The sequence below is a fragment of the Protopterus annectens genome, chromosome 6.part0 (genome assembly GCF_019279795.1).
Source record: "Protopterus annectens isolate FY-2018-M chromosome 6.part0, PAN1.0, whole genome shotgun sequence".
In the NCBI taxonomy this organism is placed as follows: Eukaryota; Metazoa; Chordata; order Ceratodontiformes; family Protopteridae; genus Protopterus; species Protopterus annectens.
Window position 1 is genome coordinate 474406534 of NC_056737.1, and position 25856 is coordinate 474432389.

The following is a 25856-nucleotide window of genomic DNA, read 5'->3' on the forward strand; positions in this document are numbered from 1 at the left end:
ATGACGTCAGGGCGGCAGGGGTATAAAACATGCAGCCGATGCCATTACATCAGTTTTTCTTTCCCCAGATGTCAGGTGCCCCCACAATAGGAAGCATTTATATGGTATGGTACACCCCCATCAAAAAGCAAATACACATGAAAAAAATATACATATCAAACAAGAAGGAAGGTAGAACCAAGAGAAGTGGGGGGGGGGGCTGGAGGGAGGGTAACCAGGACTGCAACAGTGAATACACTCAAATATCTACATTTATGGTAAGTGTACACAACTGTACTATGTTCTTAAAGTTTCACTGTTGCAGTCATCACATTTGGGTTGATTCCCAAAGCTAAGGAAGGAAAGAGGTAGCTAAAAGAGCATTAAAGCCAGCTATTAAGCCCTGCAAGACTGCTGTGGCAAATCCAGATCTGGATTTAGAAAAAATAGGCAGGTGGTAATGCTTGGTGAAGGTATGTACAGAGCTTCAGGTAGCAGCTTCCAGGATGTCCCTGGTAGGGACTCCTCTGAGAAATGCCATAGAGGTAGATGTACCCCTGGTGGAATGTGATCTTATCCCCTGTGGGGTAGATTTTCCATGGTGCTTGTAGCAGAAATTAATGCAATGGGCTATCCATTTGGAAATGGTTTGCTTTGAAATTACCTTTCCCTCTGCCCCTGCAGCAAAGCCAACTAGCAGCTGGTCAGATTTTCTGAGAGGCTTAGTCCTGTACAAATAGAATCCAAGTTGTCTGTGCACGTCCAGAGAGTGCACTATCAGTTCCCCTTTTTTTGTGGATTAGGTAAAAAAGTAGGCAAATGAATGGACTGGTTTACGGCCACACTAGACACCACCTTGGGCATAAAGGAAGGATTAGTCCTGAGGGAAACCCTGTCCGCTTGGAAGATAGTGAGTTCCACTGTCATGAGGGCCTGTAATTCAGACACTCTTCTTGCTGAAGTGATGGCTAGAAGTAAAGGCCGTTTTCCAGGAAGGGAATTTCAACTCTGCTGTTGCAGCTGGCTCAAAGGGGAGGGGGGAGGAGTGAGCGTTTCCAATACAAAGTTAACGTCCCATGCTGGAGTGGGAACTCTCCTGGGGGGAGGGGGGGTCAAAGTTTTGGCCCCTCTAAGCAATTGTTTTAGCAAGGTGCGAGAGAAGATGGGTGGCTCAGTATTACAATGTGCTGAAATGGCAGAGGCATGAATCTTAATTGATTAGAAGGCTAATCCCTTGTGGAGCATTTCTGTTAAGTACTCTAGAATATGAGGTAAGCTGGGCACCATTGTGCCCATCCTCTGAGCCTGGCTCCAGGAACAGTATCTTTTCCACTTTTCAGCATAGGATTTTCTGGTACTAGGCCTCTTTGCCTCCAGAATGACATACCGTACCCGCTCACTGAGGGATGCTAGAGGAGAGCTCATGGAATTAGCCAGGCTGCAAGGTTCAGGGTTTGAAGCGGAGGGTGCAGAATCTGGCCTGTCTGCTGGGACAGAATGGAAGGGGTCTGAGGCAGGCGCCATGGTGTCAAACTGCACAAGAGGGGGTACTAGTGCTGGCGTGGCCAGTCTAGTTCAATCAGTATTGTTCTTGGCTTGTCCTGTTTAATCGTTAGTAGAACCTTCAAGAGGAGAGGCAGAGGAGGAAAGACAAACAGCGAGGCTTTCCCAGGTAAAGGACAGGGTATCCACTTTCCAAACTTGACTGTGGGGAGTTCTGGTGCAGTATTTGCTCAACTGATAGTTCTGAGGGGAGGCAAACCGGTCTACCTCTGGGGTCCCCCAATTTGTTCCTCAAGAGGTTGAATATTTGGGGTTCTAGTTTCCATTCATGTGGGTCCATGAGATTTCTGCTTTCATCTGCCAGTGAATTTAGTTTGCCTGGCAGGAACTGAGCTTGTAGGTGCACTTGGTAGCTCAATGCTGTCCTCCACAGAGCCATGGCTAGTCTGCAGAAAGGGTAGGAGTGGGTTCCCCACTGCTTGTTTATGTACCACATAACTGTGGTGCTGTCGGTCTTTACCAATAGTTGTCCTGGAAGAATAAGGTCTTTGAAGGCTGTCAGAGCATTTTGTACAGCTAACATTCCTTTTGCTTGATATGCAGGTGCATCTGTCTCGGGTTCCATTTGCCCTGAATGCACTGCCCTGCTATGTGAGCCCCCAATGCATAGTCTGAGGCATCTGTTAGGGTTTGGGCGGCAGGAGGCAGAGTGAAAGGGAGTCCTTTGTTGTGGTAGCAGGCCTCTGCCTACCAAAGGAACTCTGTCCTTTACAAGGAATGATAGGAATCATTGTTTCCAGGTCCTGAGAATGTTGACACCATAGACTTTTTAGATACCATTGGAGTTTCCTCATATGCAGTCTTGCATATGGAATTAGCAGAATGCAAGAGGCCATGAACTCCAGAGCTTGCAGCATTTTCCTTGCAGACAGCTGGGTTTTTGTGGCCAATAGTTTGAAGCAGGTTGTCAAATAAACTTGTTTCTCTGAAGTGAGGAATGCCATCTGGGATGTTGTATTCAAGCTTGCTCCCAGGAATACAATCTGTTGGCAGGGTACTAGGTGAGACTTCTTGTCATTGATGGTGTACGCCGGTGAGGTTAGAAGTTTCTTTACAAATGCCAGGTGTTGTAATAGCAAGTCCTGGCTTTCTGCCTGAATCAGACAATCATCTGGGTATGGGTAAATTTGAATATTTCTATGCCTGCAAAATGCAATGGCTCGAGCTAGACACTTTGTGAATACCCATACCCAGGGCACAGTAGATAAGCCAAAGGGAAGTGCAGAGAACTGAAAGTGCATGGAGCCCACCCTGAAATGTAGGTATTGTCTGCAGGATTCTCTTATTGGGATGTGCAGATAAACTTCCTTTAAGTCTAGGGTTGCCAGCCAGGCATCCTTGGCTAGCAAAGGTAGAAGCTGTTGAAGAGTTAGCATTTTGAATTTTGGAACCATCAGACAGGTGTTGAGAATACAGAGGTCCAGGATAGGACGCCAGGAGTTTCTTTCTGGGTACCAGAAAAAGTCTTTAATAAAAACCTTGTCCCCCTTAGTTCTGCTGGGACAGGTTGGATAGCCCTGATACTGAGGAGAGAGAACCTGCTGTTGGGCCTCCGCCCATTGATTTGGGGGGAGGTCTGGCCAAACATTTGGGGCTGGTAGTGTGTGGAAGTGGAATCTGTATCCTTGGGGAAACTATGTTCAAAACCCATTTGTCCTGGGTAATGAGTTCCCAGTTTTTTTGCATGCAGGGTGAGCTTTCTTCCTAAGGGAGCAAGTAGTTGAGCAGGGCTTGGAAGGGTTACGGTTACGTCATTGTGCCATTTTTCCGTAGGGGGGGGTGGCTTACTACTCCCTGCTTTGGAAGTGGGAGCCCCCCCACTGCTTAGATCTGTGTGTAGCCTGTGACTGCAGTCTTGGTGGTCTGCTGTTCCCTAGGTTTGGACTGAGATGGCCTGGAAAGGACTAGTTCTTTTAAGGCCAATGCCTACTGAATCTGGGTGGCTGTACATGTAGAAAATCTTAACAGTTTGCATAGATTTAGCTTTTTCCTCCATCCTTTTTAGGACTTCCTCTGCTTTGCCAAAAATGCTGTCTTGGTTTAAGGGTGCATCCAGTAATTTAGTTTTAACATGATCTAGCAAGCTTTGTTCCTTAAGCCAAGCATGCCTTTTAAGTACAGACCCAGTGACAGCAGCCCTGCAAGATGCTTCTAAAGCATCAAAACCACATTGCAATTAAGTATGTTTACCAACTTGTTCTGCAGAATGCATTAAATCTTGCAAGTCTGTGTTCAGCACAGTCAGGAATCAACATAATTTTCTGTTTAAGTAGTCCCATAACATGCTGCTGATACTTGAACATATGAAACTGGCAATTTAAAGCCCTAATGGCCAAAGTAGCAGAAGTGTATACCTTCTTACCCCATCTGTTTAAGGCTTTAGAATCTCTATCAGAAGGGGCAGGATTTTGGGCAGCAGTAGCCTTAATGCCTTTTGGTCCTTGGGATATGGTCTTTGGATCAGCAGTAGGATTCTTGAAGAGAAAAGTACAGTTTTGTACCCATCAAAAATGTAGATGTTCGAGTGCTAATACAGCTGCAGTCATAACAGATGGGTTCTCCTGCCGTCAGGCGGGTCCTCGGTCGGCCGAATTCCAAAGTCTAGGTCCGGCGTCGGTCGTCGTCGCTTCTTTCCTGATGTCAGTGCGACAGGGGTATAAAAGAACCAGCTGACGCCATTTTCTTCAGCTTTTCTTGCCCCAGATGTCAGGTGCCCCCAGAAGGAAGGCAATACATAAAATTATGTAATAATGCAATGCAGTATAATCAAAGACCAGTAGTTGCAAGCAAATACACCATAAAGGAAGACCCCTAGAGGGGAGGGAGGGAAACCTGGACTGCAGCTGTATTAGCACTCTAACATCTACATTTAGGGTAGGTACAAAACTGTACTATGTTCATCGTGCATACAGCTGCAGTCATAACAGATGGGTAGAATCCCAAAGCTAAGAAGGGGGTGGTAGGCACTAGGTGGAGCTAGGAGGAGCCAAAATGCCCTGCAAGACTGCAGTGGCAAAGCCTGCTCTAGATTTGGAGTATAATGGTAGGTTGTAGTGCTTGGAGAAGGTATGTACAGAACTCCAAGTGGCTGCTTCTAAAATATCCTTGGTAGGAACTCCTCTGAGGAAGGCTGCAGAGGTGGCTGTGGCCCTGGTAGAATGAGTTCTAATGCCTGTAGGTACAGTTTTGCCATGAAAGGAATAGCAAAAGCGTATGCAGTGGGCTATCCATTTTGAGATTGTCTGTTTGGATATTGACTTTCCTTGAGCTCCTACCGCATAGGCCACAAAAAGCTGTTCTGATTTTCTGAAAGGTTTTGTTCTGTCCAGATAATAACGCAGTTGTCTGTGGATGTCCAAGGAATGCAGTAATCTCTCCTTTGTTTTGAGGATTAGGATAAAAAGTAGGTAAATGTATGGCCTGATTTAAAGCTACCCTGGATACCACTTTAGGCATAAAGGACGGGTTGGTATGTAATGAAACTCTGTCCTGATGGAAGATGATAAAAGGCTGGACAGCCATAAGAGCCTGTAGTTCTGAAACTCTACGAGCTGAAGTGATAGCCAGAAGGAAAGCTGTTTTCCAGGACAAATATTGTAAATCTGATGAGGCAGCTGGCTCAAAAGGAGGCAAAGTCAGTTTTTCCAGAATGAAATTAAGATCCCAAGCAGGTATTGGTTGTTTTCTTGGAGGTCTTAAATTCTTAGCCCCTCTGAGGAACTGTCTTAATAGAGGGTGAGAAAATAAAGGTGGGTCAGTGTTGTATTCTGCAGAAATGGCTGAGGCATGGATTTTGATGGAGGAGAACGAAAGTCCACTGCTTAGCAGTTCAGCCAAATATTGTAGTATTTGAGGTAAATTCAGTTTTCCAGGGCACTGGCCCTTTTTCTCATTCCAAACACAAAAACGTTTCCATTTAACAGAGTAAGCTTTTCTAGTTGATGGCCTTCTGGCCTCCAAAATGACATCCTGCACCTCCTTGGAGAGCAGGGCCTGCTGCGATGCTAAGGAATCTTCCATGCGGCTAGATTGAGTGTTTTCAGCTGACTGAAGAGTTCTGAAGCTGTGCTGAGTCAGAAAAAGAGGCATTAGAGGCAGGGTCCATGGTGGGGAATGTGTCAGGCTCCTCAGGAGTGGATACCAGTGTTGCCTTGGCCAGTCCGGAGCGATGATTATCATCTTTGGTCTGTCTGCTCTGGTCTTCAATAGGACTTTGGGCAGCAGAGGAAGAGGTGGGAAGGCATAAACTGTCATTGATGTCCAACTGAAAGAAAGAGCGTCCACTCTCCAGGCCTTTGGATGGAAGATCCTTGAGCAGAATTTTGTCAATTGATGATTTTTGTGAGAGGCAAAGAGATCTATGTCTGGCCTTCCCCATTCTTGGATTATTTCTGTAAAAACTTTTGGATGCAACTTCCATTCGTGTGGATCTGTCATATTCCTGCTTAGGTTGTCTGCCAGTGTGTTTTCCTTGCCTGGCAAGTACTGTGCTTGTAGTTCCATTTGTAAGTCCATGCCATGTTCCAAAGCGACATGGCCAGTCTGCATAGGGGATAAGAATGGGTTCCTCCCTGTTTGTTTATGTACCACATAACTGTGGTGTTGTCTGTTCTTATCAATAGCTGACCTGGTTGTAGAAGGTCCTTGAAAGCTATAATAGCATTTATCACTGCTAGCATTTCTTTTTGGTTGATGTGAAGGTGCTTTTCTTTTTGGGTCCATTTGCCCTGAATGCACCGGTCTGTCATGTGCGCCCCCCAGGCGTAGTCCGAGGCGTCTGTTGTGATGACTTGATTTGCTTGAGGCTTGCTGAATGGAAGGCCTGTGTTTGTTTGGCATGCTTGAGCCCACCACAGGAATTCCTTTTGTAGACATGGAATTAATGGTATTATTGTTTCCAAACTGTGGCTGTAGTTTTCTCATATGCAGCTTTGCACATGGGATTAGTAAGATGCAAGATGCCATGAATCCCAGAGCCTGCAGGATTTTCCTTGCAGTCATCCTGGTGCAATTTGCCAGTGTTCTGAAGTATTGAATTAGTTGCCCCTGCTTCTCTGGCGTGAGGTAGGCCATCTGGGTGTTTGTGTCCAAATTGGCACCCAGGAAAATTATCTTCCGAGAGGGTATTAGTCTTGATTTCTCTTTGTTGACTGTGTATCCTAGAGAGTTTAATAATATTATTACATAAGCCAGATGTTTCAGAAGAATGTGCTTGCTGTCCGCTTGGATCAGGCAGTCGTCCAGATAAGGGTATATTTGTATCCCTTGAAGTCTGCAGTAGGCAATTACTGATGCCAGGCATTTCGTGAATACTCTGGGCAGTAGATAAACCAAAGGGCAATGCAGAGAATTGATAATGGGTTGAACCTGCAAGAAATCTGAGGTATCTTCTGCAATTTTGTCTGATTGGGACATGCAGGTATGCCTCCTTGAGGTCCAATGTTACCAGCCAAGACTCCTTGCCCAGCATGGGAAGAAGTTGCTGCAGTGTGAGCATCTTGAATTTTGGTACGAGTAGGAATGTGTTTAGGATGGAAAGATCCAAAATCGGTCTCCAATCTTTTCCCTTCCTTGGCACCAGAAATAGCCTGGAATAAAAACCTTGACCTTGTTCGTGTGTAGGTACCTCTTGAATAGCTTTCATGTTTATAAGACCTGAAATTTGCTTTTGTGCCTCTGCCCTTTGATTGTGTGGCAGGTTTGGCATGCCTTTCATTTTTGGAAGGGTATGAAAATGGAATTTGTAGCCTCTGTTTATAATGTCCAGGATCCATTTGTCCTTTGTGACAATATGCCAATTTTTTGAGAATAGTGCCAGCTTTCCTCCTAAGGGGGCTGCCATTTGAGACCTGGTTGGCATGCAAAGGGGAAGTCATTGGTTTTGCTTTCTGATAGATTGCGAGTTGTCCTCACCACCTCTTTGTGTATGAGCTTGCCATTGTCTGCCTCTGTATGAGCCTTGTGTTTGTCCTCTGCCCCTCGGACGCCTGTATCTGCCGTGGCAGGAAAGGACCAGTTTTTGGAAGGCCAATTTCTACTAAAACGTGGGGGTTGGACCTGCAGAAATTCTTTCACAGTTTGCATTGATTTAGCCTTTTCCTCCATTTTCCGTAATACTTCCTCAGCATTTGCCCCAAATAGTACATCATTTTGAAGAGGGGCATCTAGTAATTTAGCTTTGACATGATCAGGCAAGGCTTGTTCCTTGAGCCAGGCATGCCTATGCATGACTGAGCCTGTAACAGCAGCTCTACATGAGGCCTCTAGAGCATCAAAACCACATTGTAAGGTATGTTTACCCACTTGTTCTGCACTATGCATCAAATCCTGCAACTCCTTCATGTCTGGTTGTTCAGGTTGTGACATTTTACTTTTCAATTGAGATAACAGAAACTGTTGGTATTTTAGCATATGAAACTGACAGTTTAAGGCCCTCGTGGATAAGGTAGCCGAGGTATATACCTTTTTTCCCCACCTTTCTAAGGATCTCTCTCGGAAGGCAATGGGTTTTTGGCAATGGAGGCCTTAACTCCCTTGGGGCCCTGTGAGATGGTTTCTAGGTCAGCCGCATGGCCTTTGTATAGAAATTGGTGTGAGTCAGGAACCCTGTAGTACCTGTCAGACTTAACTGGAGCTGGAGGAAGAGAATCCGGGTTAAGGCAGGCCTCCGAGTAAACATCATCTAGGATGTCCAGGACAGGAGGTATAGCCAGAGGCCTGTGCTGGGGTAACAAAAGAAATTCCCTGAGCCTTTTCTTGGAATCTGAATAATCCTGGCCTTCCCAATGGAAGTGTTCCCTTAAGGTATGCAGAGTTTCACCAAATGAGTAATCCTCAGGGGGGGATACAGAAGGGATAGATTCCTCTGCATCAGAGTCTTCAAAAGGGGAGTAAGACTGTTCCTGATAATCAGAGTGCTCTGAAATAATGGAGCCCTGATCAGAGGAGGGGGAATCTTCCTCCACTCTGGGTCTTTTGTCCGGAGGTGGCTGAGAACCTCTGATTAGAGTGATTAAATCCTCAGCCATCTTAAGCATCTGTTTCTTAGGCATGGGGCCTGGAGATGGGCCCTGTGTAGCTGGTCTCTTACGGTGCATGGTAGCTTTGGACTTGGTGAAAGCCTTGATGGAGAAAGAAGAGGAAGGTCTTAAGACACCTTGAGTGGAGGTGGACCTGTCCACATTCTGTGTTTCAACGGCAAGCGTGGCTTCGGTATCTGTAGTCAGGGTGTGGGCCGAGGAGCCTGCGACCTCGGGTACAGGAGACACCGCCAAAGATGTGTCGTCGGTAATCAGGGGCTGCGTAGGCGCCTCACTTGAGAACCAGACCACATGTAGTCAGCTTAGGCGTGGTGTCGGTAGAGGCCGCGGACCTCGAGTGTCAGTTCTTGTCTTTGCGTTTTTTAGACAAAACCGGGGTCGGAGTATCCGACGACATAGTATAGTTAAATGCTTTCCCAAAATAATGCTGGGCGAACTCCGCCCGACGCTTAATAGTGCGTTTGTTGAATGTAGCACAAAAGCGACAGACCGAGACATTGTGGTCTGGGCCTAAACAAGGTATACAGAGGGAATGGAAATCCTTATGCGGTATTTGCTTCCCACAAGAAATACAATTATTAACTTTGTCTGACATCGGTCTGAGGCAAGAAAAGTTTCCCCAACGGGGTACTTAGCTTTTAGGAAGACTTCGGTTCCAAATTTTTCGTAATCTCAGGAGCTGGCCGACCGGCACTTGCGAACTGCTTCTGCTTCGGGCACCGCGCGGCAAGAAAGACTGAAGAAAATGGCGTCGTCTGGTTCTTTTATACCCCTGTCGCACTGATGTCAGGGAAGAAGCGACGACAACCGACGTCGGACCTAGACTTTGGAATTCGGCCGACCGAGGACCCGCCAGATGGCAGGAGAACCCATCTGTTATGACTGCAGCTGTATGCACGATGAACATCTTGTGAGAGTCAGGTACTCTGTAGTACCAGTCAGATTTTCTGGGAGCTGGAGGTAAAGTGTCTGGGGTAAGGCTAGATTCCAAGAAAACATCATCTACAACAGCCAGAACAGGAGAGATAGCTAAAGGCCTGTGTTGAGCAGGAGTAAGAATTCCCCAAGTCTCTTTTTGGACTCAGAATAGTCCTGGCTTTCCCAGCGGAAATGCTCCCCAAAGGTATGAAAGGTTTCACCAAAAGAAAAATCTTCTGGAAAGGAAGCAGAGGGAATGGAATCCTCTGCATCACAGGTAGGTACTAAGCTATCTGCCCGAGGGCATCTATAAGCCTAGCCAGAATTTGTTGGCTTTCGCCTCCCTTTTAAATTAGTTTCCTGGGCCTCTGTCTAGGAGGGCCATTGAGGTGATCCCCGGGGTGAATTTACGATTTCCCATCCACTCCAAGATTTCTCTTGTGTTAGTGAGGTGCTCTGCCTAACATGAACTGTGTTTCTATTCCATAGCGAGGGAAGTCTCTGGGACAGGAATCTATCCCTCCAGCATGTCCTGTTTATTGTTGTGTTGAGGTTTAATTCACTGGAGCGTGTGGCTCTCAGAGATTTGGTTTTCTTGAGGTGGAGCATGTCCATTAATTCCGGATTGGACATGGCCTTGTACATCAGGCAGAGATCACCTCTGAGCAGGCGGTAAGCAACCGAGTACAGCTGGAGTTTTTAGTCGAGCTGCATAGGGCATCTGTTTGAGGCCCATGATCCTCTTGGTGAGGTACTTCTGTGGCCTTTCCAGCTGTTGCAGGTGTTGAGTAAGGCTCATTCCAAATGGGGCATTGTACTCTATTATGGGCCTAATGAGTCATGAGTAGAGGGGCACAATGACCTCTCTTGATCTAGATGTGAACCCTTTCGTGATTAGAAATTCCTTCTATGTAGCTCACCTAACCACTTTGGCAATGTGGTTAAAGGAGAGGTTGCCATCCACCTGGGTCCCCAGGTCCCTAATTACATCTTCCGTACTTAGTGGATTACCACCTATGTGATAATTCGTGGGCAATGTTTTTCCCCCAAAGGGGATGACTATGCATTTTTAGCATTTAGCTTAAGGCCATGGTTCTGACACCAGGTATCTGTCTCTGAGACCATTCTGGAGGATGTCTGTGTCAGCCGGCGAGTCTATTATGGCCCCCAGTTTGCAGTCATCTGCAAACTTGGTTAGCCATAGCCCTCCCGTGCTAGCCTTACCTCAAAGTATGGGGTCCCAGGACAAAGCCCTATGGGATGCCACTTGTGACTGGTTTAAAGTCGGACATGGCACCCGCAACTCTGAATATTTGCATTCTATCCGTGAGCCAGTTGGCAACCCATCTCGTGACATAGGGGTTAATGTTCAAGCTGGTGAGTTTATCAGTGATGGCAGAGTGGAGAATGGTGTCGAAGGCCTTAGCGAGGTCCAGGTAGGCTGTGTGGACTACCTTTCCTTCATCTATGGCCTTGGTAACTGTTTCAAAGAAGTCAACTAGGTTTAGGAGGCATGATCTGCCTTTAACAAAGCCGAAATGGGTGGGGTCCAGTGTCTGGAGGTTCCCAAGGTCTCCGTTTATGAGATCCATGATGATTCGCTCCACAGCCTTGCAGACCAGGCTAGTCAGGCTTATAGGGCGATAGTTCCCAGGTTCTGTTGTGGCACCTCCTTTGTGGAGCGGGATGACTGTAGCTGTACGCCATTCTGTGGGTACATAGCTTATGGTAAGGCAGAGTTTGAACAGTGAATTTAGGTGAGGGTTTAGTTCATTTTGGAGCTCGTGTAAGATGCAGCCTGGGATACCATCTGGTCCCATTGATGCTGTGTTTTTAGCTTTGGAGAGGGCTGTTTTTACCTTCTTGTGTGTGATGACAGGGGCTCTGCATTCTTCTGGGATGGACACGGGCCCTTTTGGGGGTGGGAGGGTAAAGTTTGCCATTTTGCACTAGCTCAGAGCATATCTGAGTTTCCACCTAGATTCTTGACATAGCTAAAGAAGGCTTTGTGATTACCATTAGAATCTTTGGCAATTTTTCTTTCGAAACTGGCCTTGGATGATTTTATGAGGGATCGTAGTTTCTTGCTGATATTGATCAGTGATGCCTTTCCTTTTTGGGACTTTGCTCCATCATGTAATAGTTTCCTCCTTCTGTTGTATAGTTTATTTACGGCCGGGGACCACCAGACTGGTTTCCTCTTTTTGGAGGAGTGAGCCTTGGTTTTATTTGGGATGGCTCGATCCATGCATTCCTGCAGGTGCTCATAGAATGTATTTGTAAAGGATTCTGCTGTTTGGGCAGCATTAGCCTTTAGCAAAGGGGCTTGGAAACTTTCCACCTCGGTCTTGAGAAGTTGGATTTTGAAAAGTTTTTCACAGTGGTCTCCTTGACCGGGGGTGGGGACGGGATGTGGATGTCTAGTGTGATTAGTTTATGATCTGATCTTACCAGCGAGGGGTTTACCTCTGGTGTGGAGCACTGATCCCCCAATGTTGGTGATGATCAGGTCCAATATGTTATGACCTCTTGTGGGCGTGGTGACCAGCTGTTCCAGGGCGTTTATAAACTCTAGGAAGCGTTGGGCAAAGGAGTTTGTACTTGAGTAGTTATCACAGTCAATGTTTGAGTAGTTGAAATCTCCCAATATGATGGTGTTTGGTAGGACCTTTATATTTTCCAATGTTCTCAGGAAAGCTGAGTGGGGTCCTGAGACAGGGTAGGTGATCTGTAGCAAGCTATGATCTGAAAAGCAGCTTTTCCCACTGTTAGTTGCACATGGATGGTCTCAGAGGTCATGTGCTGTGCTACTAAAATGGAGGTGTGGGTATCCTTTATGAAAATGGATACAACCCCTCCTTTTGTATTTCCGTCCGGGTTCGAAGGCCGAAAGGTATGGTATGAGTTGTATCCTGGTAGTGCTCTCTGGAGCCTTAAACCAGGTTTCTGTTACTGCACAGATATCGATTTTCTCCATGCTAAGGAATGCCTCGAGTGTGAGCATTTTGAGGTTTAGACTTCTGGCATAGAGTAGCATTACCCTCAGTTTTTTTGTTACTTGTGTTGTTTAGGGAGGTGGGTTTGTCTTTCGAGCCTAAGGGCGACAGGTTCAAGCCATCTCTGGCGAAGCAGCATGGCTTGTCGAGCATGTCGTCCCAGACTGACAGACACTGGATCCCCTTTGAATGACACCAATAGCTTAGCCAATTTTATCTTTGTATTGTGGCATCATTCTTGGTGAGGGCAAGATGCTACTCAGGGTCATACCTGCCTGGGCTACATGATCAGAGAGCTCCTCTGTATCTTTTCATGTAGTCCAGGGAGGTACGTCTCAGGTCGTTCACACCAACATGTACAATGACAGGTCATTCCAAAACAAGTACAAATATGACTCTGAGTGCTTGTGTTATATGGCAGATCCTGGCACCAGACAGGCAGCTTACAGTAACATTCTTGTTCAGTCTAGTGAGTGGAACGTCAGTGTGCCTGACAATAGTCACCTATTACTAGTGTACTGGGTGTGTTAAGTCTTAAGGGCTGTGGTTGCGTGGCACACTAACTCTGTGACGTAGGTAATACGTGGTTGTTGTTTGAGGGTGGAGGCTGCTTGTATGTCTGCTTTGGAGGTCTCTGCTGCTTATGCAGATTTTTATTTAGAGCCTCAGAGTATGTTTTCGTGTATTTGTGTGTATTGTTTGCTGGTGTATGTGAGACTGGAAGTGTGGTGCAAGTGTTTCCCTTCTCCTCCTGACTGGCTGTTCCAGCCTTGGGTTGAGAGAGCTTGGCCTCCAGCTTGGCTGTATAGTTGCATCTCTCACATACATTTGTGTTTGTTGGAAGGAGGAGAGGGTTGTCTGTGTACATAAGGCAATTGTAACATTGTCTTAAGATTCCCAGATTCACCAGCTGGACTGGAGAGTATACCTGAAACTGCCCTTTGGACATGCCTGTATGTGTAAATGAAACAGTTTTACTGAGGTAAAGTGTTAGCGTTTATTAGTGCTTACTGAGAGCTTGGAGCAAGTGCTGGGCTGTAAAAGGATAGTTAGAGTGCTTTATTTGAGAGTTTGACTAGTTCTAAGGGAAAAATTGAAGAGCAGACTTCTTGGAGCCTGGAATAGTTTAACCCTAGCTAACTGGCGCTGCGCAAAACCACCAAATGCGGGTTTTAAGGCAGGGAGATGAAAGATCGTAATTAGCCCAAAACGGCCAATAAAATACAAGTTGTTGGGCTGTGACCTCTCCTCCAGGGACAGATAGGCTGCTCAAAGCTCCCCACTCTCACTGGTGAACAGAGAAACCTCCTCCTATCCAAGTAAGGATATGGGCAACATAGGCACTTATAACACAGTCCTGAATTCAGCAGAAGCTGAATACTGGATTAGACTAGCTTAGAAAAGGCAGGAAACAAGTGTTTATATTTGTTTTCTTGGCAGAGAAATACACTAAACTTTCACAAAAAAACACTCATAAGTAGATAAGGGCAAATCCTGGTAATCAGAAGAATCAGAAAGATAACTGGTTCTAGGTTTCTTAGAGGGGGAAGGCTGGCTTCCCCCAATTAAGGTAATAAGGTCTTCCGCCATTCTAAGCATTTGTTTTTGAGGCATATGGGCCTGAGTCAGCGGTTTGGTCGTCTGTTTTCTAGGCATAGTGAGGGTTTTAGGCCTGAGGAATTCGGTACTTCTAGTTGGAAACGATGCCGTTGGTTTAATATGAAAGTCTGTAGGCCTGAATACACCCTCAGAAGCCGGTACCTGCATAGCGGCTCCAGACCCATCCAAGGCAGAGACATCCGCAGGTTCCATAGTCGAAGAAGCATCTCGTGGCATATTGGACTCCGAATGGGTCTCAGTAGAGGCCTGCGAATCTGTAGTAGTGGGTATCAGGGGCTGGCGACTAGCTTAACAGAAGCGTCATCGGCAGTTTTGGACCTATGCGGTCTTTATCCTTACATTTTTTCAGAAGATTGGTAGTCAGATGGCTAAATGAAGCCATTTTGAGTACGGAGATCAAGAACGAAAGTAGTTGGCTACAAAAACAGCCAGACGACTAATAGATCGGGAGTTGAATAAGGCACAAAACCGACAGCGAGGGATGTCTATGAGGTATTTGCGGTGGCAAGACAATTGTTAATTTTTTCTGACATCGGTTAGAGCAAGAAAAAAGGAACCCCAACAGGGTACTTAACTTTCTTGAAGACTTCGGATCTGAAACACAAAAACAAATTTTGGGAGTCAGCCGACCGGCACTTGCGAACTGCTTCTGCTTTAGGCACTGCATGGCAAGAAAGACTGATGTAATGGCTTCGGCTGCATGTTTTATACCCCGATGCCATGGAAGAGGCGACAGCATCAGAGACAGAAATCTGAAGACTCTGGTATTCAGGCCGGCTGAGGGCTACCTGCAGGCAGATAACCCAAATGTGATGACTGCAACAGTGAAACACGAAGAACATCTATACTTCTCAATGAAGTTACTTGGCAACATATCAGAAACTGCTGACCATACAGATTTACTGTGCGTCATCAATGATGCAAATTTAATAGAAGCATCAGTGTGTGCCTTTAGACAGTGTCCAAACCTTTAGCCAGATCTTACTGGTGTGTTCATCTGCAGTGCAGCAACCTCTAATGGTCACATATAAATACAAACAGTAGTGAGCAAGGTACTAGCTGTCCTAGTAATGGAATTGCCATTTCCTGAAGGCAAACAGTGAGATCAGAAGTATTTTTGTTCAGTCCCCATCACAAATCCTTCGGTGTAATCCATTATATACAAAAATTCTTACCTTTACAAACTCTGAGAAGCAGATAGCACCGTCTCCATCCACATCAGCCTCCTGTATTGTTCTATCAGCAATGCTCCCAAGCTGCTCATCTGAAATGTTAGCACCCACCATCATGCGGAGGACCTGCCATTGATTGAACAAAATAAACTGTACATTTCATAAGGTGCAGCATGGACATCAAGAACCTTATCATATTAAGCCAGAATATCGTCTTATTCAAATTCGAAGCATAAAAACTACATATACACAACGCTGAAGTTTCATAAAAGTAATACAGATTACAATCAAGCAAAAGCTTAACATACTACTTACAGGACATGTATGCAAGTAAAAAACAAGTAGGTTCACTAACAGAAACTGAAGACTCTATCATGCAAGACAGGGCAGGGCAAGTAACTAGGGTAAGGTAATAGACTTAACAAGGGAAAAGACTAGATGCTCCCTGTGGAATAATCCAGACTTGCAACAAGGGATCTGTGCAGCCTGCTAACATCAGCTGCTGTGTGTGTGGGTGTTCAAGTATATGCTGTAGGACAAGGACTCCAAGAAAAGGGGTCAGCCGAAAAGCAAGTATGCCAAATGTCATCTAATTATAAAAAGTACTTGCAGTAAAGTTACTAAACAGATTCATCACTACTCCCTTTTCATTACACAACAGAAGTACAAATTCTGGCACCAAAACAAGACATATCCACAATATATGCCTTGTGATCGCGAAGAAAAGTGGAATGACTAGATTATTACAACCACATTAACATGCTGAATGTACTTTTTTCTTCACATACTTCAGCTAAGTAAAGTATTTTGCTTACAATAAACTACTTCAAGTTTAGAGGGGATCTAAAATTCCCAACTTCATTTGCAAGCCAAACCATTCTGTTCTGGTACTTGTCTCCTACGTTTCCAGCATATTTTGCTCAAATACTCAATACATATGTAAAACTATTACCAAGCTTCCGTGTTCTCACACTCTACCCAACAAATGTGATTACTTCTTAACCTATATTATTCACATTTGTATTTTGTTAAACTACTCTCGGTAAAAACAAACTAATTCTCCACGTTTCTGTGTGTGAAGGTTTTTCACCCAGGCTACCCATGTAAAAATGGACAGTTCTGAGCAATACCCCTCTCCCCAGTTAAGTACATATAAATTATAACCCCCCCCCCAAAAAAAAAACTTTTACCTTTCAAATTATACATAAAGTTTCTAGTCCTTTTACAAAGTAAGCTGATTTTTTTAATCCTGCTCATGAAAACTGAAAAGCAACTAAACCTTTTTTTAAATGCCTGTAGTTACTGTGCAAGACTGTTGAGGTAGTTTACTGTGCGTTTTAATTCAATTTCTGCTCTACACTATAGTTTAAAGTTATGTTACACAAGGTTTATCACTGTGTACTGCAAGCACTATTGAATTCTTGGTAAACACATTGCTTATGCACTGCAATGCTTCCTACTGTTAATTATTTGGTACAGTTTAATATATTACTCAGTTTTGCAGATGTAACTTTGGATACCTGGTGTTAGTTATTTGGTACAGCTTTTAGTTGTCCATTATAGTTTTATAATTATTTTGGCATAGTGACAGTTTTCATTTCACTTATTACTTTGATACTCATAAGAGAGTTACTAATGAATAAATGAGTGCACAACTTTTTTTTGGCTTGTGTTATTCATCATTTCAGTAATTATCTAAATCATTACTACTGTTCTGGCACAACAGTTATTTCGCCACAACTGTCATTAGTAGTTTTGCTAGGAACAACTGCTGACGTAGTGAAGGAATCGTTAATATTCATGATGAATACTGAACAATGTATTCATTCACAGTATAAGGAGGCAGTGACAACAGTTCAAGTTGCTAGTGTTTGGGTGCAGTTTCCTACTTATAGCAGTGGGTACCGTAAATATATCTGGTTTAATGATGAAACTACAGTCACCACCAGCTCTACAGCAGCATGATGACTTCTGTGACAAGTGGGAACTTTGAACCTAGACATTTGAGCTGACTGATCACCCTGTGAGAGTGTAACTGGAGGGAAAAAATAAATGCATAAATCACAGGTAAGGTTCTATAAAGAAACCAATTTCAAAGAGAAGTCAGCAGTCACCATGCAGAGATGTACAGCAGGCTGCCTCACAAACAGTAGATTCTTATTGTGTTTCTTGAGATGCTTTGCAAGGAAACAATGGACTCAGGAAACTACGCGTTTATATAAAGAAATTGAACAGCAGCGCAAAAGAAACAGTGTGGTTGTATTACTCACTGAAAACACACAACTGCCTGCAGCTTTATAAATGATCAGACAGGCAGGCTTTTGAAAATGCCAGAGCTGACACTGGATGGGGGGGGGTCAAACAAGTATATAGTTAAAAGAACTTTAACTAGGAATGTGCAGAATCAAAGCTACAAGTGATAATGAGAAAAGCATAGAACAAAGGGATGAAATCTGCACAGCACAGCTCCAAGATCAGATTTTCTCCAAACCCACTGGTTTCCTCCCACCTCGCAAAATTAGGCAAGTGGTTTGGCTACTCTAAATGGTCCATACTTCTGTATTTATCCTCATGCTTGTAGACCAGATCATGGTTAAATGCCCCATAACAAAATGAATAATTCAATTTTCAAAAGAATATAGCAGAAGCGTATAGTTATTCCAGATTGTGCAAAGTAGCAGCCAAGCAGTTAAAGAATGTACTATATCTGGCCAAGCACAAGAACAGAAAATGCAAACTATTTCATCAGTCTTCAAAGCTAAGTAGTTTTGCAAAAGTAGACAGGAATCTAAATAAATCTGTTCCAAGATCTGCATGTGTTACAAACTGAAAGTAAGTCTGTTTCAGGTGCAGCAGAAATGAAAAACAGTACAAAGCACAGAAAGTAATAAGAAAGCTTGGTGGTCAGAAAAGCTTTAAGTTCAAAGTAAAAGCATTACTTTCAAACTAAAGGCTACAGCAGAATGGAGTACTTCATCAGAATCTATAGTTTTAAGCATCAAATCTAAGACCCAGTATAAATCTTTATGGAAATTGTGAAATATTTTTGATATAAACCAAAGCTTGTGCGACATATTTTGCTAACAGAAGCACAGGAAATAAAGTTAAGATTCAAATTGTGCCCAAAAAATGCAAGTCAGACAAATATACTAGGTTGCTCAGCATTTCAGAAGTTTTGCACACAAAAGGAAAGGAAAGTCAGTTTACAGCTACAGAGTAATTTGTGTTCAAGCTGGCATTAACAAAAACTTTCAAAAAGGAATACGAATAGCAACTATACCATTTCTCACACATTTCCATCAATACAAGCAGAAATATATCTACTTACAACTAACCAGACAAGCAGTAAACATGAAATGAACTAAGTGAATCAGAAAGCTGCAAAAACAGAATAGTTGTGTAAAAATCTTATAACCACAGATGTCCTTCTCTTCTATATGCTGCAGTATTCATAACATGTGGAGTCTGCCACCGGCTGACTTGTACGTCCAAGCCAGTATACAAAAGTCTAGTGCTACTATGAGGTACATGCAACATACAGAATCAGAACATAAGTCTGTTAAAGTGATGTCGGGCATAAAGTGGATGTCAGCACGTACCAGACCTCAAATGAATGCCAGAGAAAGCACCAGCCTTTCACCAAAGGTGAGGAAATACATGCCACCAGAAGCCAAGTATCAGGGGAAGGGGGGGGGGGGTTAATATTGCAGCACATAAAGGACATCTATGGTTATGGTAAGATTTTACACAACTATTCTTATGTCCTACTTATATGCTGCAGGGAAAATACCGAAGCTCATGCAGAAGAATTGGGTGAAGGAGTAGAAACATTCTCCACAAACCCATGCAGAACTGCACTAGCAAAACCAGCTCTGGACCTGGAAAGGCCATCTAACTTTTAGTATTTCATGAAGGTATGAACAGAAGACCAGGTAGCTGCTTCCAGGCTAGAGCAAGTGTCCAAAGCCTTTAAAGAAGGCACCAGAGGAAGACACTGCTCTAGTGGAATATGCCTTAACAGGTGAGGGGAAATTCTTTCCCTGAACCATGACAGAAGGAAATTGTCTTGGAAATCCAAAAGGAAATAGTCTGGAAACAGGCTGGCCCAGGGCCCTTGGTGATGGGAAACAAAGTCATATTTCCAAACTGAACGTCATATTTCCAATTTGGTTTGGTTTTATCCAATATCTAAGTTGCCTGTGCACATCTAAAAAAAGTGTGCAGAATCCTTTCACTAGGGGACTAATGAGAAGGGAAAAAGTTGGAAGACTGATGGTCTGACTGAGTGATAACTCATTTACCACTTTGGGCATAAAGAAGGGGTTAATGTGCAAGGAAACCCTTTCCCTGTGAAAAACCGTGAAGGGAGAAGACATCAGAGCATGCATCTCAGACACCCTTCTGGGTGAAGTAATGGCCCCGAGAAGGACCGTTTTCTAGGTGCAGTGTTGCAAAGAAGCAGGACTTGCTGGCTCAAAAAGGGCCAGTGGAAGTTTTTCTAAGACAAAGTTGAAATCCCAAGGAGGAGAGAATGGTTTCCTTGGTGGTTTGACGTGAAGGATGCCTTTTAAAAAGAGTTTAACTTCCAACCTGGAAGCTAAAGGAGGAGACATAGGCAGACATGTTGGGATAGCAGAAAAAGTAGCTTTTACTGAGGAGTATTTCAGTCCACTCTTCAGTAATTCACACAGGTAGGACAGGACCACTAGAACAACCACTAGCAGGGATTGTAAATCCTTTTTAAGACACGATGGAAAGCATTCCCCATTTGGAAGCACAGCATTTCCAGTTGTGGGTTTTCTGGCCTCCTGCAGAACTTGTAGCGCATCCTCAGAAAAAAGGTGTCTGAAGGAAATCAAAACCCTATCACCCACAGGGTCAGTTGAATGGTTGACATCTGTGGGTGTACTAAAGTTCCCTTGTCTTGTGTGACTAGGTCCATTCTGTGGGGTAACTTGTAGTGATTGTCCTTGGCTAAATGCAGAAGGGGTAAACCAATGTCTTGCGGAAAAGGGAGTCACCAGCATGATTTCTGGTTGCTCCTGTTGGATCTTCAACAGGACCTTTTGGAGAAGTGGAAAGTGGGGGAGGGGGGATGCATAAAGAAACACCCCCTTCCAAGAGAAAGGGTAACCACATTCCATGCCAAGGGATCTGAAACACTGGCACAAAACTTGGGAAGTTGAATGTTCATGGGAGAGGCAAACGGATAGTACACAGTTGTGTACACTTATCATAAATGTAGATGTTGGAGTGCATTTACTGTTAAAGTCATCACATTTGGGTTATTTGCCTGCAGGTAGCCCTCAGGTCGGCCTGAACACCAGAGTCTTGGGATTTCTGCTTCGAATGCTGTCGCTCCTTCCATGACGTCAGGGGTATAAAAACATGCAACAGATACCATTACATAAGTTTTTCTTGCCCCAGATGTCAGGAGCCCCCACAATAGGAAGCAATTGCATGGTGTGGGACACCCTCAGCAGAAAGTAAATACCAATCTTATAAGATATGGCCAAACAAAAACGTATAGGTAGAAGTATAGAGAAATCAGGGGGCTGGAGGGAGGGTAACCAGGACTGCTACTGAATACACGAACATCTATATTTATGCTAAGTGCACACAACTTGTACTATGTTCTTCGTGTTTCACTGTCGCAGTCATCACATTTGGGTTGATTCCCAAAGCGGAGGATGGGTGGAGGCAGTCAAGAAGCATTAGGGCTGACAAGCAGGCCCTGTAAAACTGCTGTGGCAAATCCAGCTCTGGATTTAGAAAAGACAGGCAAGTGGTAATGCTTGGTGAAGGTGTGTACAGACCTCCAGGTTGCAGCTTCCAGGAAGTCCCTGGTAGGGACTCCCTTGAGAAATGTTGTAGAGGTTGATACAGCCCTCGTGGAAAGTGTTTTTATCCCCTGTGGTGTAGGTTTCCCATGGTGTTTGTAACAGAAATGGATGCAGTGTGCTATCCATTTAGAAATGGTTTGATTTGAAATTGCCTTTCCCTCTGCCCCTGTAGCAAAGCTGACTAGCAGCTGGTCAGATTTTCTGAAATGTTTAGTCCTGTCCAGACAGAACCTAAGCTGCCTGTGCACGTCCAGGGAGTGCAGGACCCTTTCCCCTTTTTTCTGAGGATTAGGGAAAAAGTTTGGCAAATGAATGGAATGGTTTAAAGCCACACTAGATACCACCTTGGCCATAAATAATGGATTAGTCCTGGTTTATCTTTAGTAGAACCTTCGAGAGGAGGGGCAAAGAGGGGAAAGGCATACACAGAGATTTTCCCATGTAAAGGACAGGGCATCCACTTTCCATGCTTGGCTGTGGGGAATTCTAGTGCAAGATTTGCTCAATTGATAGTTCTGAGGGGAGGCAATGAGGTCCATCTCTGGTGCCCCCCACCTGTAAATCAGAAGCTTGAATGATTTGAGTTCCAATTTCCACTCGTGTGGGTCAATTAGATTTCTGCTTAAGTCGTCTGCCAGTGAATTTAGTTTTCCTGGCAGGAATTGAGCTTGCAGGTGCACTTGACTGCTTAAGGCTGTGTTCCACGTAGCCATGGCCAACCAGCAGAGTGGGTAGGAATAGCCCCCCCCCCTGCTCGTTTATGTATCACATAACTGTGGTGTTGTCTGTATCAATAGTTGCCTTGGAAGAATAAGGTATTTGAAGGCTGTCAGAGCATTCTATACAGCTAACATTTCTTTTGGATTGATATGCAAAGTGCATTTGCTTTGGGCTCCATTTGCCTTGAATGCATTGTCCTGCCATGTGAGCCCCCCATGCATAGTCTGATGAGTCTGTTAGAGTTAGGGTGGCAGGAAGTTGAGTGAAAAGGAGCCCTTTGTTGTGGTAGCAGTCCTCTGCCCGCCAAAGGAACTCTGCCCTTAAGTAAGGAATGATAGGAATCATTGTTTCCAGGTCCTGAGTATGTCGACACCAAAGACTTAAGTACCACTGAAGTTTCCTCATATGCAGTCTTGCATATAGAATTAGCAGAATGCAAGAGGCCAGGAACCCCAGGGCCTGCAGTATTTTTCTTGCAGATAGCTGGGTTTTGGTGGCCAGTAGATTGAAGTAGTTAGTCAAATAAATTTGTTTTTCTGGAGTGAGGAATGCCATCTGGGAAGTTGTGTTCAATCTTGCTCCCAGGAATACAATCTGTTGGCTGGGTACCGGATGTGATTTCATTTCATGGATGGTGTACCCCAGTGAAGTTTGAAATCTCTTTACAAATGTCAGGTGCTGGAGTAGCAATTCCTGACTGTCCGCCTTAATCAGGCAATTGTCCAAGTATGGGTAAGCTTGAATTATTCTCTGCCTGCAATATGCAATGGCTGGAGCTAGCCATTTTGTGAATACCCTGGGTGCAGTAGATAAGCCAAAGGGAAGTGCAGAGAACTGATAGTACATGTAGCCTGCTCTGAAGCGTAGGTATTTCCTGCAAGATTCCCTTATTGGAATTTGCAGGTAAGCTTCTTTTAAGTCTAGGGTGGCTAGCCAGGAGTCCTTGGCTAGCACAGAAAGCAGCTGTTGGAGAGTAAGCATTATGAATCTTGGGACCACCAGGAAGGTGTTGAGAATAGACAAATCCAGGATAGGGCGCCAAGAGTTTTCTTTTCTTGGTACCAGAAACAAACAGTCTGGAATAGAAACCTTGTCCCCTTTGCTCTGCTTGGACCGGCTGAATAGCATTGATATGGAGAAGAGAAAGTACTTGCATTTGGGCCTCTGCCCAGTGGTTAGGGGGGAGGGTCTGGCCATCTGCTTTGGGTTGGCAGTGAGAGGAAGTAGAATCTGTATCCGTGGGATACAATGTTTAAGACCCATCTGTCCTGGGTGATATACTACAGTTTTTTTTGTATGCAGGGCAAGTTTTCCTCCCAAGGGTGCAAGTACTTCAGCATGGCTTGGAAGAGTTGGGGATGAGTCATTGCGAGATTTTATCATAGGATGGTGGCTTACTACTCCCTGTTTTAGAGGTGGGAGCACTCCATTGCTTAGATCTGTGCATACCCCAAGACTGTAATCTTGGTGGTCTGCTGCCCCTGGGTTTAGACTGAGAAGGTCTGGGAGGGACTGGAAAGGACCAGTTTCTAAAAGGCCAATGCCTACTGAATCTAGGTGGCTGTACCTGTAGGAAATCTAACAGTTTGCATAGATTTAGCTTTTTCCTCCAACTTTTTGAGGACTTCTGCTTTATTGCCAAACAGGCGCTCTTGGTTTAATGGTGCTTCTAGTAATTTTGCTTTGTCATGGTCTGGCAAGATTTGTTCCTTAAGCCAAGCAGACCTTCTAAGAACAGACACAGTGACAGCAGCCCTGCAAGATGCTTGCAAGGCATCAAAAAATACAGTTGCGTACACTTACCATAAATGTAGATGTTAAGAGTGTATTCACTGTTGCAGTCATTACATTTGGGTTATATGCCTGCAGGTACCCCCTCAGCCGGCCTGAATATCAAAGTCTTCGGTCCTGCATCAGATGTTGTCTCTTCTTCCATGACGTCAGGTCGTCAGGGGTATAAAGCATGCAACCAACGCCATTACATCGTTTTTTTCTTGCCCCAGATATCAGATGCCCCCATAATGAGAAGCAATTATATATAAGGCTACACATCCAACAAAAAGCAAATACACCAGAAAGCTGAAAGAAAGGTATAGTCAGGGGGCTGGAAGCAGGGTAACCAGGACTGCAACAGTGAATATACTCCAACATCTACATTTATGGCAAGTGTACACAACTGTACTATGTGCATGTTTCACCGTTGCAGTTATTATATTTGGGTTGATTACCAAAGCTAAGGAAGGAGGAGACCAGCTATTAAGCCTTGCAAAACTGCAGTGGCAAAACCAGCCCTGTATTTAGAAAAAATAGGCAAGTGGTAATGCTTGGTGAAGGTATGTACAGCGCTCCGGAAGGACACCTCTGAGAAAGGCTGCAAAAGTAGATGCAGCCCTGGTGGAATGTGATCTTATCCCCTGTGGGGTAGGTTTTCCATGATGCTTATAGCAGAAATTGATGCAATGGCCTATCCACTTAGAAATGGCCTGCTTTGAAATGGCCTTCCCCTCTGCCCCTGCAGCAAAGGCAACTAGCAGCTGTTGAGTTTTTCTGAGAGGCTTAGTCCTGTCCAAATAAAATCTAAGCTGTCTGTGCACATCCAGAGTGCAGTATTCGTTCTCCTTTGTTCTGTGGATTAGAAAAAAAGGTTGGCAAATGAATGGACTGATTAAGGGCCACACTGGATACCACCTTGGGCATAAAGGAAGGATAGGTCCTGAGGGACACCCTGTCTGCATGGAAGATGATGAAGGGCTCCACTGCCATGAGGGCCTGTAATTCAGACACTCTTCTTGCTGAAGTCATGGCTAGAAGAAAGGCTGTTTTCCAAGAAAGGAATTTCAACTCTGCAGTTCAGCTGGCTCAAAAGGAGGTACAGTGAGCTTTTCCAATACAAAAGTTAAGGTCCCAGGCTGGAGTAGGGGCTCTCCTGGGTGGTCTTAAATTTTTGGCCCCTCTGAGAAAATGCTTTAGCAGGGGGTGACATGAGGGGTGGCTCAGTATTATAATGTACTGAAATGGCTGAGGCATGAATTTTAATTGATTAGAAGGAAAGGCCCTTGTGGAGCATCTCTGTTAAGTATTGAAGAATATGCGGTAAGCTAGGCACTATTGTGCCCACCCCCCAAGTCTGGCTCCAGGAACAGTATATTTTCCACTTTCCAGCATAGGATTTTCTAGTACTAGGCCTCCTTGAATCCAGAATGACATCTAGCACCTGCTTAATGAGGGATGCTATTGGAGAGCTCAGGTAATTAGCCAGGCTGCAAGGTTCAGGGTTTGAATCTGGGGGTGCAGAATCTGGCCCTCCTGCTGGGACAGCAGGGAAGGGGCCTGAGGCAGGTGTCATGGTACCAGCAGTGACATACTGCACAAGAGGGGGTACCAGTGCTTGCGTGGTCAGTCTGGTGCAATCAGTACTGTCCTTGGTTTGTCCTGTTTGATCTTTAGCAGAACATTCAAGAGGAGAGGCAGAGGGGGAAAGGCATAAAATGAGAGGCTTTCCCAGGAGAAGGACAGGGTATCCACTTTCCAAGCTTGTCTGTGTAGAGTCCTTGTGCAGTATTTGTCCAATTTGTAGTTCCAAGGGGAGGCAAACAGATCGATCTCTGGGTTCCCCCATTTGTTTCTTAAAACGTTGAATATCTTTGGTTCCAGTTTCCACTCATGTGGGTCCAATAGATTTATGCTTAGGTCATCTGCCAGGGAATTTAGCTTGCCTGGCAGGAATGGAGCTTGTAGATGCACTTGGTAGTGCAAGGCTGTGCTCCACAGAACAATGGCTAGTCTGCAGAGAGGGTACAGGTGGGTCCCCCCCTGCTTGTTTATGTACCACATATAACAGTGGTGTTTGTGGTCTTTACCAATAATTGCCCTGGAAGAATGTGGTGCTTGAAAGCTGTGTGAGAATTCTGTACAGCCAACATTTCTTTTTGATTAATAGGCAGGTGCATTTGACTCTGGTTCCATTTGTCCTGAATGCACTTGCCCTGCTAACATGTATCTTTG

The 25856-nt window shown here is 44.7% G+C and overlaps 1 protein-coding gene across 1 annotated transcript in view; it reads right to left on the bottom strand.

Moving 5' to 3' along the window:
• Positions 1-25856, bottom strand: part of CHP1 (calcineurin like EF-hand protein 1) — a 234686-nt gene that overhangs the window by 50130 nt on the left and 158700 nt on the right. The window contains exon 6 of the mRNA XM_044074206.1: positions 15292-15414. Coding sequence (XP_043930141.1) covers positions 15292-15414 — 123 coding nt within the window. The remainder of the gene's footprint in view (positions 1-15291; positions 15415-25856) is intronic.